The 17,930-nt window shown below is 37.4% G+C and overlaps 1 protein-coding gene and 1 long non-coding RNA gene across 2 annotated transcripts; both read left to right on the top strand.

Moving 5' to 3' along the window:
• Positions 1-1,268: 1,268 nt before the first annotated feature.
• On the top strand, positions 1,269-16,171 carry LOC123870188. The gene is made up of 3 exons (XR_006797024.1): positions 1,269-1,279; positions 3,856-3,860; positions 15,920-16,171. It is a non-coding gene; the product is annotated as an uncharacterized LOC123870188 (long non-coding RNA).
• On the top strand, positions 3,108-13,985 carry LOC123870185. Its single transcript, XM_045913387.1, has 3 exons — positions 3,108-3,269; positions 10,223-10,463; positions 13,084-13,985. Exons 2-3 carry the CDS (start codon positions 10,384-10,386, stop codon positions 13,202-13,204), a joined length of 201 nt encoding a protein of 66 aa, XP_045769343.1. The 5' UTR covers positions 3,108-3,269; positions 10,223-10,383; the 3' UTR covers positions 13,205-13,985.
• Positions 16,172-17,930: the final 1,759 nt, after the last annotated feature.

Below are 17,930 nucleotides of genomic sequence, written 5' to 3'. Positions count from 1 at the left end.
GGAAATTCGAACTTGGCTGACACACTGTCATGTGTCTGTCTTAGACTCTATACTCAAAGATAGATACACTTTCGCATTTATACATGATGCTCGCAATTTCTTCAGCGTGGATTAAGGTTTTCCAAAATTCCGTGGAAACTTTGATTTTCCGGGATAAAATGTTGCCTATCACGTCCGTCTCTGGGAAGCAAGCTATTTATGTGTCCATCAAAATTGGTTTCACGTATGGCCACAATGACAAGCTAACAGACAGATAGACATACACACTTTCGCATATTCCGCATAAACATTTTACTTTTGGTTATAGTCAGACACGAAAGCTATATTGCGGGACTTCCGGTTTGCTCTGCTCCCGTTACAGCCATAAAGTTAACTTGAGACGAGACCAGTTAATCAACTTTTCACTTTGACTGGTCGTGTAAGATCCAACGCATACCTATAATATATCGATTGGGCTTGATTAATTGCTACTCGTACGTCTAGGGCTCCAGTTTGGAAAACAGATATTATATCTACTGAGAAGAGCTCGCAAGAAACTCAACATACGACTCATTTGCATGCAGTGTGAGAGCTCCTATACCTAATATCTGAAGGGCGGGTTCGTCCGTGCCTTTTCGTACGTATTTCGCACGTCCAAATCACACTTCATACTATAATATTATAAAGGCGAAAGTTTGTGTGTATGTGTGTGTATGTGTGTGTGTGTGTGTGTATGTTTGTTACTCCTTCACGCAAAAACTACTGGACGGATTTGGCTGAAATTTGGAATGGAGATAGATAATATCCTGGATTAGCACATAGGCTACTTTTTATCCCGGAAAATCAAAGAGTTCCCACGGGATTTCGAAAAACCTAAATCCACGCGGGTGAAGTCGCGAGCATTGACTAGTTTTGTATAATAACGCAAGCAAAGTGAGCACGGCCAGAATTAAATACACAAGTCCTGAAATCTGTTTTTGTACAATGTGCAATCATGCGACTGTGTTCAGATTGGGCTACTTGTTTTGCGCGCACTTTTCAAATAATAAAAAATTACAATATTACTTTATTATTATAAATCACTAGGCACTACGCTATCTTGTAGACAACTTTAACAGGGCTCTCTCCGTCACTTGCTCCATACAATCGTAGTTCCAATTTCATTTGAATATTAAGCAACCAAAGTCCATGAAATTTTGCAGACATATTTTAGAAACTAATATCTGTGTCTGTATTGTTTTAGATTTTTCTTAAAATATGTAATTTTAAAATTACAGGGGCTCAAAGATTTGTATGTGAAGTTTTAAGACCGCGTAACTTTGAAACCGAATATATTAACAGAAATCTGGAAAACCACAGACATAGATATTAGTTTTTAGAATATGTCTGCAAAATTTCATGGACTTTGGTTGCTTAATCTATACTAATATTATAAAGAGGAAACCTTTGTATTTTTGTATGTTTGTATTGAATAGGCTCAAAAACTACTGGACCGATTTCAAAATTTCTTTTACCATTACTTAGAGGGATTCTTCCGAATCCGTATAGGCTATATTTTATCCCGGAACGCGAAGCCGGGGCGGGTCGCTAGTATTCAAATAAAATTGGAACTACGTTTGTATGAAGCGAGTGATGGAGAGGCTCATTGCTTCCACGCAACTGTAGGCAAACCTAGATGCGCCGGTGTTTTGCCTTTCGACGATAACATATTTATTTAGTCACTCGACGCAGCCGTGGGCACACCGTGAACGCATGATGATAGAATTATTATTATCTAATGCAATGCTGTTTCCATAATATGCCCATATACCGGTTGTCATGGCAATTTGGCTTTTCTCCAAACTCCGAAGATGCTCGTGAACTTACTTAATTGCTACACACGTTAACTTTATGGCTTCAAGTGCTCTCAAGTTTAACTGTAAGTAAGTAGGTAGGTATCACCTACTGCCATAGTTAGTATTATAAATGCGAAAGTGTGTCTGTCTGTCTGTTAGCTTTTCACGGCCCAAGAGTTTAACCAATTTTGATGAAATTTAGTACAGAGTTAACTTACACCCCGGGGAGAACATAGGCTACTTTTTATCCCGGAAATCAAAAAGTTCTTACTGGATTCTTAAAGGCCCATCCGTTTAACCGATTTAAATGATAGGCACAAAGGTAGCTTGCATTCCGGAAATTGACATAAGCAACTTTTTATCCCAGAAAATCAAAGAGATACCACCGGATTTTTAAAAAAAACTAAATCGAAGTCGCAGGCTCTTCTAGTAAGTACTTCATTGTCGAAGGAAGTCAAGGCAGAATACTAATTAATAGTATCCATCAAGTATGTACCTACAGAAGGCTCAGTGCGCAAAATCGTTTCAATAAATAGTGGATTGACTTTGAGCAATTCAATATTACTTGCTTTAACGGTGAAGGAAAACATCGTGAGGAAACCTGCACACCTGAGAGTTCTTCATAATGTTCTCAAAGATGTATGAAGTCTGCCAACCCACACTTGGCCAGCGCGGTGGACTATGGCCTACACCCTTTTTAACCCCCGACCCAAAAAGAGGGTTGTTATAAGTTTGACGTGTGTATGTGTGTATCTGTCTGTGGCATCGTAGCGCCTAAACTAATGAACCGATTTTAATTTAGTTTTTTTTTGTTTGAAAGGTGGCTTGATCGAGAGTGTTCTTAGCTATAGTCTAAGAAAATCGGTTCAGCCGTTTGAAAGTTATCAGCTCTTTTCTAGTTACTGTAACCTTCACTTGTCGGGGGTTTTATAATTTTTAATTTACACTTGTTATTCTGAGAGGAGACCCGTGTTCAGTATCAATCCTATCAATTGCTTAAAACGCACATACTCGTAGCTTTGAAGTGCGTGCCCGGGATCGAACCCTGGTCCCCTTGACCAGGAAGGTCTAATCCTCTAGGCTATCACCGCTTCGTTGTAGCCACAATACTATGACGTTTTGAATTCGGAAAAATCCATTGGAATTTGGATTAATAGAAAAATCATTAAATGAATTAATTAAGTATACCAACGTAACTTAGTATAGAACAAACAAGGCTACGTCACAAACCAGTATGAAAATGACTAAAACCCGTCTCTCGTTTCTTTATATCTTTTACTACATAAATACAAGTGGTCCCCGGCCGGTCTCAGTTTTCAATTGGTTCCCATCCGATTCGGTCACTAAAATTCTGTTAATTCAGTACTGTTTCGTATTTATTTTATTTGGAAAAATTTAGGTGTCAATGAAAAGATCTCAGAGAAAATTCGCGATTACGGACAAGTTTTTGCCAAGGTTAGTTTTCAACTGTTTATTTTTACTTTTATGGAGTTAAAAACAACGCAAAGCTCCGGACGCGATATCCAAAGAGACGCGGGTTCGAAGCCTGCCCCTTTCGCAATTTTTGATATGTATTTAAAAGTTGTCTAGAATCAACACGAAGTTTTCATTATAATTACATAGATATCCAATTATATTTATTTAAATTAGGTTTACCAAAGAATGTTTATAAAATTACAAGCTATTTTCTTTTGTGACCTCAGTGCCAGCAAAAGTAGTAACAAAGTGCTGAGTAGGCACGACTTTCTATTCTTCAATGAATAATTAATAGGTACCAGTTTCAGTAAAGTTTTGAACTTTAAACTTTGAATGAAGTAATCTTCTGCTAGTTTGGTATTTCAATTTTGGTAATATCTACGCCTAGTTTAAATAATTTATGTTCTTCAATAAAACCCGTATAGTATGAACCAGCCAGCTGTTTTGTTTAACGGATCAACCTTGAATGGTATGCAATGGATGCAGAAGTTAGCTTTACAAGGATAAAGTCGCTACTTAAAACTTTAGTCTGATAGGATATCGGATATAGGATGATATATCGAAGAGTGTGTCTAAGAACTTTTTGACTTGTTTCCTCCTTCACCTTTCTACTATCGTATCGCAAAGCATCGTCACATCCGTACGTATTGAGTCGAAATTCCACAGATACGAAGCGATTTGCTTCCTCGTTTCTAGTTTGAACCTCATGGATATAGGATGACTAGCACCAATTTTCCCCTCCGATTTTAATATACCTTTAAGTCAAAAGTGAATAAGCTTTTCTAGGCAAGCGCGCTCTATCAGACTGCATCATTACTTGCCAGTAGGTCTGATTGCAGCCAAGCGCCAGTCTATGAATTTTAAAAAAACAGGCCTTAGAATAGACCTTTATTCAGTTATATTTCAGTATAAATTAGAAACGGCATCTATATATCTGCTGTCAAACAATAGTAGGCATTTTAAAATCCAGTATCAATTCTATTTTCGCGATAGTTTTCCACGGTGAATCACTAACTAGTAACTCTGTGTCTAACACTGAATGATAACCACCGAGCTCATTTTTTAATTCAATGAAGGTTTTTTAGGAAAAAATATTTTAAAATCACCCAGTAAAGCAGCAATGTAGAACCAACCAATCTCGGTGGCTACCATTCAGTGTTTGACACTGAGTCAGTGAATCACCCCGCAGGACCTAGAAACCTAAAAATTGTACAGAGGTTCCATTTATAATGTAGACAAGGAATAAGACCTGCCACGGGACTGGAGTCTAGGATGGTCGTTAGCTTTGAATACTTTACTAAGATTAAACTTAACCGGTAATACCTACTTGATTTCTTTTCCCACTTATACAGCATGTAACCAGAACGCTAGCAAAAACTTAGCGTTATTATTATGCTACCTAAACAGAGTCCAATGGCAATAACCATTTGCCTTATCTTGTAGTTTTAGTGATTTAATATTTTTCAAACCCGCACTGTATAGTGTGCACAACTCGGATCAATGCCCCACCTACGACGCGGCATTGACTTCGAGCGACCTATTTACGGAACGTTCGTCTCTCTTGTGTCAGTCAGATGTTTTATTAGCAATATATGGCGAACTTTAAAAAAATACAAGGTTTTTAAAAAAAATTGTAGTTTTTTTAATGGTATCTTATCAGTAATCATCAGTACTCGTTCTGGTAAGTGGTAACACTCTGTATAAGCTCACAATGGTTAGGTTGGCCACTAAAGCTCGGAATAAACTATAAGTTTGAGGACTATGCCCCTGGGTATATAAGTAAGGGCGCACGTGAGCCAAGACACGTTAGGTGGGTTTCGGTTAGTATTACATCGACAACATGTTTACAACGGAAAGTAAATCAATGCGGTGATTTCTAGTCGACCACGAGGACGTCGCGTGCTCAACACGTGCAAGCTTTATAATAGACGACATTTTGAAGTAGAGAGAAGAGTCCAAGAACAAAACAAAAGCTGGCCTATGTTACGAAGTCATCATCAACATTTCAACCCATCGCTCGCCACCGCTGGCCGGGCTAGTGCTGAGAATGGACCTCCTTTCAGAATGAGGGTTCAGGCGACACAGGTCACAGTCTACCAAGCTTGACGGCGTCCCTGTGCGCTGTAGTCTTATTAGTGGGAGGTCCCGAGTTCGATTCCCGCTGACGTTTGGAATTTTATAATATCTAAAATTTCTGGTCGCGTCTGGTGGGAGGATTCGGCCGTGTGTAGTACTACTACCGGCAAAAGCCGAGCCGCCAAGTAATTTAATGTTCCGGTACGATGCCGTGTAGAAACCAAAGGGGTATGGGTTTAATGAAAACTGCCATACCCCTTCCAGGTTAGCCTGCTTCCATCTTAGACTGCATCATCACTTACCACCAGGTGAGATTGCAGCTAAAGTGTGTCTGAATAAAAAAAAAGCTCCCCAAAAGGGACTGGCAGACTTCATACACTTTTGAAAACATTATGGAACTCTCAGACTTGCAGGTTTCCTCACGAAGTTTTCCTTCACCGTTAAAGCAACTAAGAAAGTGATATTTGAATAAAAATACACATAATTCCGAAAAGTTATTGGTTCGTTCCCGGGATTGAATCCTGGAAGTCCCGAGTAACAGGCCAAAGTTTTAACCACAAGGCCATGTCAAAGATAAAATAGTGAACTCAACAAAATTAAACATACTCTCTGGGGAAGTGCGAAATTGCTGATATTCTGATTTCATTCTACCTCTGAATTGTAAATTCTCCATCTGGTTCTATATTTATGTTGGAAGCTACATTTCCTTTAGTGCACTTGTTGGGTAAAATATATACCTACTCGGTATGGCGTATTTATGTATGAAATTTCAGCTTGTTAGAATTTTATTAAGGAAATAAGCACGCGCGCTCTTCTTAATTGTCGAAGCTATGTGCCAAATCGTGACAAAACCTCCAAGCCTGGGAGTTCTCCATAATGCTTTCAAAGGTGTGTGAAGTCTGCCAATCCGTACTTGTCTAGCGTGGTGGGCTATAAACTCTTCTCATTCTGACGGGAATTCCGTGCCCAATAATGAGCTGATGTATGCTACGACCGTGTCGTATCGTAATCGTGTCGTCTAGTCTTATCATCTTCAGCTAAATTGTGACACCAAATCTTGTCACAGTCATTGAACTTTTACAGTTGGAAAACTGGTGATTAAAGAGTGTAAACAGTTGGTTAGGATTGTTGGTTAACAGACGTGGTGGGTGGACTATATTATCATCATCATCATCATCATTTTGAACCGATAGACGTCCACTGCTGGACATGTGTTTGAGTAGGCACTTCCACACGCTACGTATTTGCGCCATCTGAAACTAGCGTTCCTTGCGGCTCGTTTGATGTCGTCTGGAGATCCGATACGACAAGAGAAAAAAACAGGCGCACTAAATAAAAGGGAAAGTTTTAGACGACCCCTCTGGCGCAGTGATGAGTACCTGTCGTATAAGTGGGAGGTCGCGGGTTCGAACCCCGCCAGGGGGGTTTGGGAATTTATATTTTCTAAGTGGTCTCTGACCTGGTCTGACGGGAGGCGACGTTGTGGCTAGTAACCACCCTACCGGCAAGCGATTGAGGAGGCATTTCAGGAATTTGTTAGTCCACCCTTGAATCTAATGTTTCGTTTCCCATGTTGTAATCTAATGGGAACACCGCAGAAGGGAGTTGATACCACAGTTGCTTGCGGTGGCGTGCGGTGCTCTTGTAGAAAAAGGAGAGTTGAATGAGGTCAAACAGCTCTTCAGAGCACTCCCCATTATAAAGGCGAGGTTATTCTGGTAAACCTTGTCCCCGTATTGCTACTAGCCTAGATACAAGTTGAGTGTGTTACCTTCATTGGTAATTATTTATTTATTAAATCATATATTATTGTACCTACTTACAAGTTGTAATAAGACTCCCGCTTCGAACTAAAGACCTTATGTCTTATGAGTTCGGGCCACATACGTATTTTGTACCCTTTTTTCGGCTGGTAAAAATGCTGACGAATCCCGCACAAAAAGTATGTGGGACTCACTGGCTACAGCCGCAGATATCCTAATAAGAATGTCTTTATATTATTCCAAATTCTGTGGCTACAGCATATTACAGCATCCCCATTCCCCACTAAAAACCCAGCGTTACCATCCACGTCAGGTATGAGACGTCTCAGGATCAGACGTTGAAACGGCACAGGCTTACACCAAATTCCTATTGCGGGAGATCACACATTTTGTAGGTACCTGATAGTCCAACATCAGAACAAAAATTTCAGTGTTAGCGTAATCAATCAATATAAAATCTGTAAAGCGTTGAAAAAGGATAAATCAAGCAGGTCTGTTTCTTTCTCGCAGGGGAAAAACCAATAATGTTCTTCCTATTTGATGGGTACGTGATTAAAGTTAGTATTTGTAAGGCTTCGGAGTTCGGGCGATTGATTTAAATATTATTTGTGAATTTAAATTAATTATTTAATACCTATGTGAATTCATTTATAAGTTATAAGTCTCTGACAGATGGACGGATGGACGGACATATTATGCAAATTCACCCATTTAGACTCGAAGACTCTGATAAAATAGTCAGGACCAGTTAGGGTTCCGTACCTCGAAAGGAAAAACGGAACCAAAAAAGGATCACTTTGTTGTCTGTCTGTCCGTCTGTCCGTCTGTCGTGTCTGTCAAGAAAACCTATAGGGTACTTCCCGTTGATCTAGAACCATGTGGCAGGTATAGCACAAGTAAAGGAAAAAATCCAAAACCGTGAATTTGTGGTTACTTCACAAAAAAATATGTGTTTCAATTTTCAAAGTAAGATAACTATACCAAGTGGGGTATCATATGAAAGGGCTTTACCTGTACATTCTAAAACAGATTTTTATTTATTTTTAAGCATAATAGTTTTTGATTTATCGTGCCAAATGTCGGAAAAAATACCCGAGTACGAAACCATCGGTGCGCGAGTCTGACTCGCACTTGGCCGTTTTTTTTTAATTTGTGTATGCATCATGAGGTGACAACATCTTTAAACGTTAATTGTTATCATTATCAATTAAAATGAAAAGAGAAACATTATTAATTATTATTATCCGAGTAAGGCCGCCAGGATTCTATTATTACATAATTAATGACATAATACATATGTAAAATACAATAAACCCTTGAAAACAATATTGAAATGAGGATGATGGCATCGCTACAGGGTATTGCATCAGGCAGTTAGTCCAGTTTTACTGCTTCGGGACGTGAAGCCATCGTTATGCTAATCAACAGGTTATGCACTAGGTACCTAATGTGTTGCCTTAAACTACCTAATATATCAATTTATAGCTTTGGGTGCAGTTAATTATCATATGCAAACCTTTTATTTCACATCGTGTTAGTTTAGAAGCAACTTATGGATTAAAAAACCGGCGAAATGCGAGTCAGGCTCGCGCCCCGAGGTTTTCGAACTCAGATATTTTTTCAACATTTTACACAATAAATGAAAAACTAATTATGCATAAAAATAAATAAAAACCCCTTGGTATATAGTAATCTTACTTGAAAATTGAAAATACTAATTATTTATTTGTTCATGAACAAATTTAAATTTTTTTGTGATATTCCTAACCGAAAATTCACGGTTTTCCGATTTTTGCCTTTATTTGTGCTATAAGATCTACCTACCTGCCAAATTTCATGATTCTAGGTCAACGGGAAGTACCCGATAGGTTTTCGTGACAGATAGGACAACGAAGTGATCCTATAACTGTTCGTTCACACAGGCTGCGTAAGCGTTTCGTAAGCGTAGACGTAGAGCGTACCATTGCATTGTAATGTATGGAACTGTATGAGACATGGCACACCGCTTGCGTGTCGTGAACGTTCACATAGACGCAATGCGTTCAGTTACTTCTACGGGTTCACGCGCGTCACTACGCACGTGTCACGTGCACGTGCTGCTTACGCAATTGGTGTGAATCGGCCTTAAGGGTTCTTTTTTTTCTTTTGAGGTACGGAACCCTAAAAACAAATCCAAACTTACTAATATTATAAACTATCTGATGCGTGTGACCTTAGATTTAAGTACCTATATAATTATGTTATTCAGAGATGCGTCTTTGTTTCTTACTATGAGAAAAGCTTAAGCACTTTTCTGATAGTATGAAACAAAATTGCGATTTAGTAATTTTATAATGAGGTAGTCTCCTTGGGCCTATTTTCACTAAAGCTTTGTTGCTACAAAATGAATTTTTAAAACTTCTTTTTTAGTACAGCAAACATAAACTTAATAATATGTTTATTTTGTTCTCTGAAACAAAATATTTTACATCAGGAAATTGCTTGAACAGCAAAGCAATTTCTCTGCAAAAATAGTTTTGACCGGCATACTAGTAGACTTGGCCCGGCTTTTTTTGGCTGAAGAATGAAGATCCTTTCTTGGAGTGGGAGTCTAAGGTTGAAATCTATAGAGAGCACTTTGAGTTTGCTTAGACTTAAGTTTCAGTTCAAACGAGCGTTATTACCACTGGCATAAATCTATCTCGTTTTAACTGAAATATAAATCTAAGCAAAGTCAAAGTGCGCTCTATAGTTTTCAACCTAAGTTCTAAATACTTACATGCAACTTCTCAAGTTCCTAGACCTAGTTATAATATGTGGCTAATTCTGTTGTAAACACCTCTACACTAAATTAAAATTACAGGTCTAAAATTGCTATCCCTTTCATAATGTTCTCTGTGAAAAGGATAGCACTAGATTCAGATCTGTCAAGTTAGTTTAGCTTAGAAATTGTGTACAACGGAACGGAATCAGCCACATTGTTCGTCAGTGTATCATTATATAGATGGTAGGTACAATCCACTAAAGGGTTGTTGATACATTGAGCTTAGGAGTTAGAATTGAGAAGACTTAGAAGTTGGAATGCTACTAAATAATTTTTTGTTTCTATTCCAGGCTTTGTAAAAACCTGTGCACTAGAAAAGGCAGCCGTCGGGCTAACACCGGAAACCGCTTGGAACACGCGGTTCTCACCCACATTCAGCACGTGCCGTAGATTCGTCACCAGCTCCCCTCCATCACTCATCACCATCATCCCCCAAGCCCCAGTTAACACCATGGCCCGCGGTGATGAAATCAAGACAGCCACCAAGGCTACTTATGCCTGCAAGCAATTCGACGTCTCTGCTCCTATGAAGTAAGTTATCACCAGCTTATCATCCTTACTCATCATCAACATTTTCCATCCTCCAACTAACACCATGGCTCCAAATGATGAAGGCAAGACGCAATCTAAATCCTTTGTGTTTGCAATAGAAGTCATCATCGCTCCTATTAACACTACCACCAAATGATAACGTAGTTTAAACTTATGGCGCTCTCATTTGTAATTTTGTTACTGTGGTAACTAGATTTAAGTCAATGTGTGGTAACAATATTAAAAATGTTATATTTAAGGAGTTAAAAATAACATTATTCTCTCTCTCATCATTGCACCCTAAGAAAAGTTGTTAAAAGTTCGAAAACATCTTAGAAACGAGAAAGTCCCCGGAGAAATTGTCAATATCAAGAACGACTCTCTTACACAAGAAATAGGAAAAGAGCTATTTATCTAGCTACAGCAGAGTAGGTATCACAAATCCCATTTAAAGTTCTAAATCTTAATCTTTCGGGCTTGTAATAGAAGTTATCATCGCTCATAATAATACGTGGTATCAAAAGATAATGTTAATTTAAACTTGTGATGCTCTCATTTGTCATTTTCTGTTACCACACCTGTCGCGTACATTGCATTGTTTGTTGCGACGCTGCGACATGTTATTTCGTCGACAAACGACTAGTAGTGTAAGATTGATGATAGCTAGGGTTCCTTTCAGATCACCTGTATCTTTACATTTATTTATAACACCAACATTAAGCTACCAAATCTATATAGGAAGTAGAATTTGGTACATGCAGCTACCAAATCTATATATGTAGGAAGTAGAATTAGGTACATGAATACAAAGAAATATCTATATTACATATAATAAAATTGTAGAAAAGTGGTGTCTGTACAATGGAAATATATAAAAAAAAGTAGCAGGGGTTGTTATTATATCGATGCCGAACCCGAAATTGTAATTAATTTTTTTTTGTCTGTTTGTCTGTTTGTCTGTGTGTTTGTGCACGCTAATATATTGTAGTAAGCTTCACTTAACATTTAGTGTTTTTTCATGTCAATCGGTTCATAAATAAAAAAGTTATGCCAATTTAAAGAATCACGGCGAACATTTTTAACGTACAGAGTATATGCTGCCCGAAAAGTCACTATTCCACGCGAACGAAGTCGCGGGCACAGCTAGTATAAAATATGTATAATAAACACCCGTGTTTAGGATTTGTATATACCTATGCATAGATAATTTCACCATGTCTGTTCGTCTTTTTGCTGGTCAATTTTCCGAAGCAACTAAAGTCTGAGCCAATTTTGAGTGACTTTCACAGGCAGACAGATTTTTAATGTTACCTACTTTGACATTAAAGTATTTTCCATATTTCCCTCATTTCTTTTTGCAATCTAAGGTAATTTTGCATTTTTATTTCGCTATGCAACAACACAGTACATATTTATATTATAAGTGATTCCATCCAGCAAATTAGTTCCTAACTAAAAAGTTTAACAATTAACTGCAGGAGATAATAAAGGAATCAGAACTCGAATTAGATTCAAAAACTAGTTGTCAACTTTTGAGTTCACAGCAACCATGTTGTCTAATTAATATGGAAATGATACACAATCTTACTTAGTTCATACTGCTAAAATTTTAGCATCGAGGAACGAGTAATTTTTTCAACAAGTGTAAATTAAAAATTTATAACCCCCCCGACAAGTGAAGGTTACAGTAAGAACTAAATAGAAAAGAGCTGATAACTTTCAAATGGCTGAACCGATTTTTTTGGATTATAGCTAAGAACACTCTCGATCAAGCCACCTTTCAAACAAAAAAAACTAAATTAAAATCGGTTCATTAGTTTAGGAGTTACGATGCACAGACAGATACACAGATACACACGTCAAACTTATAACACCCCTCTTTTTGGGTCGGGGGTTAAAAACTTTATAATGAAGTGAATAACTGACATATTTTTAGTATTGGTATATGTTTTATTAGTTTTATGACAAGGTACTAAAATGTCCTCCCAACCGAAAATCTTGATGAAAATCATTTTGTTCATAATATTTTCTTCTTTCATGTGCCTTTATTCCGATGGTTTAGTTGATTTCTTTTTTCATTTCATTATGATCTTTAGTTTTTACTTTAGGTATTTAAAACTAAAGTTCTTATACAGCAATTTCAGTTTTATTTCAAGTTTCATATCAAGCGATACTATCCACATTCGGTATAATTAAAACAATGCAGCGTCTTTGAGCTTTTTAATACTATCCATACTTCCATACTAATATTATAAATGCGAAAGTGTGTCTATCTGTCTGTCTTTTTGTCTGTCTGTATGTCTGTCTGCTACGTTTTCACGGCCCAACCACTGAACCGATTTTAATGAAAGGTACCGACTTAGGATACATCCCGGGGAAGGACATAGGCTACTTTTTATCCCAGTAAGAGTTCCTACGGGATTTTAAAAACCGAACTCCACGCGGGCTAAGCCGCGACATCCTCTAGTACTCGTTAAAGCCAAGTAAATTAAAATAAGTGTTAGCGATTTCTTATATGTATCTCTCCTCTTTTCGTTAATTATTATTATTGGATGTTAGTTTTTGGGTATTTTATTTATTCGATTTGATAAAATCATTAACTTATTATCATATCTTTCAGAAAACCAGCACCATTGCAATCAAACAACCAGCCACCCAAAAAGCCGGAGCAGAAGAACTACGGCGCCTGGGGCTCCACCTTCAAAGACAAAAAAACATTCCTGGACATGCACTTCTGTTGATTCACCACCATCGCCACCATCGCCACTCATCATCGAAACGTCACCAACACAAACTTTAACGGATGGATCCCATTTATTCCATGGAAATACGTAGTCGAGACAGTGGATTTAGATTTTTTCCGCTGACTTCAAAATCGCGACAATTTTTCTAATTGGCATAAATTGGTTTAGTTTCTAGTGAAAGTTATTGAGTAATTAAATTGAGTATTTGTTAATTTCTATCGCTCGGATATCCTGATTTGTCAGATAGTGATATTTTATATTGCTTTGTAATATTTTCATTCGTATTATGTTTATTGTTTATTCGGTTTCAATACAAATTACTTTATCCTAAAACACTTTAAACTGATCTCTGTCTTATTTTTGTTACATTTCTAAATCTAGCTAGAATAAATAATGAGATTATTGAAGTCACTAAATTTCTAGTCCAAATGCAAAGTTTTAGTCGCCCTGTTAAAGTTAAACAAAAGTGGGCTCCATCCAATTTGATTAGCCAAAAATTGATTAGGAACCAAATGTATTATTAAATAAATAACTAATTTTGAAATTGTTTGTGTCGTTTCAGCTTATTTTTTGTATTTCTACGGTTTAGGGTCTCTCGCGTACTAACAACCATACATGTGTCATTATAATTAAACTCTCATCATCTACAGTAGTTTTAATGTTACTGTAAGTTGTAACTTTTGTGTTACAATTTACAACCTGTTAAATTAAAAAAATATATTAGGACTGAGACTAAAATGTTGATTGGTAGCAAGTGAATAAAAACGATAAAATTTAATTATTTATTTACACCTCTAGGTTTACTCAACAATTCTTTAAAAATATCTTATCAAATGATGATAAATAATGAAGGAATTGAAAAAGCGAGAACTCGACAAGATGCACACAGCTGATAGCTTGCAAAACATTATTTGCTGTGAAACAAAATAATCTCGGCAGAACCTAATTTTACGTAGACGAAGTCGCGGGCAAAAAAGTTGAGATATATCGCTAAATAAAGAATAAATAAGTAGTTCATTAAGTAAAATTGACATTTTCTAAAAATATTATATTTTATACGTATATTATCTTGAAAAAATATATGAGCATAAAGTTACGCCATGATTTCACATAGAGGTTATGGAATTTTAGTGCTGTTTATTTAAGTAAGTATATACAACTAAAGTTTTAAAGAAACTTTAAGTAGGTACAAATCCTCAACTACAATGTAGACAAGTCTAATGCAGTAGTACATAATGAATACAGCCAGATTCCAGAGCCAAGATAATTTCTTTGCTGTCATTCAAAATGGAACTAAACCTCGCTTCGTTACGAGAGCCGCCACCCAGGGGCGGATCGTGAATTTTTGGGGCCCTGGGCTACTACTTGGGGGCCTAATTAATCAATTAATTGCTATTTTGTCAAAAATCTTTTGGATAATGATGACAGCAGGTACACGACACGCTGAACTGATGCATGAAGCCTATTCGACTGTGTATGGCTGCGTTTATGAAAAATACACCAAAAATAAATGGCGGGGAGTATAATATTATAATAGGTATTGTAGGAGCACTGTAGGAGAGAAGAACGTAAAAGGGAAACAAGTGTAGGTAAATTAAAAATTTATAACACCCCCAACAAGTGAAGGTTACTGTAACTAGAAAAGAGCTGATAACTTTCAAACGGCTGAACCGATTTTCTTGGATTATAGCTAAGAACACTCTCGATCAAGCCACCTTTCAAACAAAAAAACTAAATTAAAATCGGTTCATAAGTTTAGGAGCTACGATGCCATAGACAGATACACAGTTACACATATACACAGTCAAACTTATAACACCCCTATTTTTGGGTCGGGGGTTAAAAATACAACCAAAACCATCCCCCGTTTCATTCGATAGACGTGCACACGCTTTAATTGATTAATTCAGGGTTGCTAACCTTATGATACAATTTTTTATTTTTTTAACTCACAATATTGTCATTTTTTCTACGCTTCTATGTATGTCAGGGCTGGGGGCCTTGTATAGCCACGGGGCTCTGGGCTGCATCCCAAAAAGCCCTTATCCGCGCTTTGCCGACACCGGATCTATTGCTTATGCAATGATTGCATTTGGTTTGAAAATCTCATTGAATATTGTCTCTCTGTGAAGTCTCTATGACATAGGTGAAAACTTTACAAAGCTTCAAAGGGTAATGTATTCTTTTTCAGAATTTCTTCTGTTACTCCACTTGATCACAGAGCTAAGAACGCCATTCTTTCTTATCTGTGAACGTTGCTGATGCTGTCTGCATAATATGAATGTAAAAGACGTTTTACTCAGGATGTTTTTATTCGTGATTGTAATTCCTGACGACGCATATTATGAATGCGAAAGTGTGTTTGTTTGTTGGTTTGTTAATTTGTCCTTCAATCACGTCACGACGGAGTAACGTGTTGGAACAAACGAACGGATATATTAGCTATAGACATAGGGAGAGTGACATAGGCTACCGTTTCTCCCGGAAAATCAAAGAGTTTCCACGGGATTTTTAAAAACCTAAAAGTTGTTATTCTAACTTTAGTCCTGACTTTACGGAGTTTTCTGCGTTTTAAAAAAGGGCTTAAGCAGGGAATAGGGCAATGTGTGTGAAATAGTGCAAGATATATTGTGGTCGAAGGGGGCGTGGATAGCCTGATTTGATATAGGTACATATTATTATGTTAAAGTTCTTTCAAAATTCAGTAGAGAGTTTCAAAATAAAACTTTTTAAAACTTACAGTTTTAGAAAAGTAACATAGTTTTGCATAAAAAAAAGCAAGGTCGTTCCATGTTCATTTCTCATACCAGTGAAGAGAAGGTCCTTGATTCCTCAAAAGAATTGCAACTCTATTTGTAAAGAATGAAATATCAAATTGGTTTGCTTCATGAAATTTAATATAATTTTGCGTAGAGGCAGAAATTTTATTAAGAGGTCTTATTGAATAAAGAAATTGGGACAATACATTCCATATGCTTGCGACTTCGTCTGCGTGGACTACACTTTCAAACCCCTATTTTACTCCCTCAGGAGTTGAATTTTCAGAACCTTAGTTAACCTACGTCATAACAGCTATCTGCATGCCAAGTAGTCCGATCCGTCTAGTTTGAGTTGTGCGTTGATAGATCAGTCAGTCAGCCAGTCAGTCAGCCAGTCAGTTATTCAGTCAGTTAGGTTTTTACAGGACAGCAACTTAGGATTGTTTTGTTCATTCTTACGTAGGTTATAAGTTTACACAAGTAATCCTATAGTGCAAGCTTTTCGCTTGGTTGAAGAGAAAAGGGGAATATTGGCCATTTTTAACATTTTAAAAATGGTAGAAAAGCAGAACGGTAGGAGATATATAAATTCGTTTTTCCATATAAATCTCTGGAGTTTAATTTTAGCTTATTTATTACTGGCCGGCCATCGCTTTCCCGATACAAAATGAAACTGGACAAATATTTTAACTCCACTGAAATGGAAACGAGTGGCGAATATTTTTCAGTGTTTCTCTTGTCAGTAACTAGTTTCTATTTATTTTATTTTATTCTGATACAAGTGAGTCCTTGACTGCTATATCATTTGGTGGTAAGTGATGATGCAGTCTTGGTGGAAGCGGGGTAACTTGGAAAAAGTGTGTCAGTTTCATTAAACCCATACCCTGATGGGTTTCAACGCGGCATCGTACCAAAACGCTAACCCGCTTGGTGGTACGGCTTTGCTGGTGGGGTGGTAACTAGCCACGGCTGAATCCCCCCATCAGACTAGGCCGGGGACAATTTAGAAATTATACATTCCCAATTTGCCCATGCTGGGAATCGAACCCGGGACCTTTCACTTATAAGACCACAAAGCTTACCATTGCGCCAGGGTGGTCATCAAATTTCGGTGAAAATAGAATTTTCATCAAGGTGAGAAAAGCTTACAGGGTTTCCCTCAGGTTTTCCTATCGAGGAATTCTTAATAATAATAATAATAACGTTTATTTGCAAAAAAAGATTTACAAAGTTATGCATGGACCCCTAACTCCCAAAAAAGTATAGACTGTGTTATGGGAGTTAGTGTTAGTGTTAGTGTAGTGGGAGGTAGTGTAATAATAACATTATAGTTGCATCCCGTGCTTCGAAGAGCATGTAAAGCTGTCGGTCCAGCACCTGATCTCTGATCGTGTCGGTTTTCCATCCAATCGGTCAATGAGAGTGAGGGGATAGAGAGTGCATCTATGATTGCGCAAATACTTGTAGAATATCTCCTGTGTAGTTAAATTGGTACTGTTAGAAATAAGGTACCTCGTGGACTGCTGAATTAGGAGTAGCCTACTGATGTGAAAAACACTGAATGATAGCCACCGAGCTCATTTGACTATAATTTATTTTTAATCCATTGAAGGTTTTCTACGAAAAATTAATTTGATTCCACCCAGTGAAGCAGCAATGTAAGACCAACCAATGTCAAATGAGCTGAGCTGAATGAAAATTGAGTTAGCTAATCACCCCACAGGTCACTGTGGGCCTAAATATTTGAGTTTTTAAAAGGATTATAAAATAAAAGAAAGCGCCTTTTAATATTAATTGATAGTGAAAGGGAAGTGAATTCTTTATTTGATAGCTGCAGGAATATTTGGGAAGCGGCCATAAGCCGGCGGCGAAGCCTTCGTAACGACAGCTGTTCCGGACAATAACGACCAAGGTTTCCCGATGAAAGTGGAAAAATGAACGCATTATAACGTAAAATACATAGG

The sequence above is a fragment of the Maniola jurtina genome, chromosome 12, assembly GCF_905333055.1.
Source record: "Maniola jurtina chromosome 12, ilManJurt1.1, whole genome shotgun sequence".
Taxonomy (NCBI): domain Eukaryota; kingdom Metazoa; phylum Arthropoda; class Insecta; order Lepidoptera; family Nymphalidae; genus Maniola; species Maniola jurtina.
Note: the sequence above shows the minus strand (reverse complement) of the source record. Positions and strands in the feature narration are given on the sequence as shown.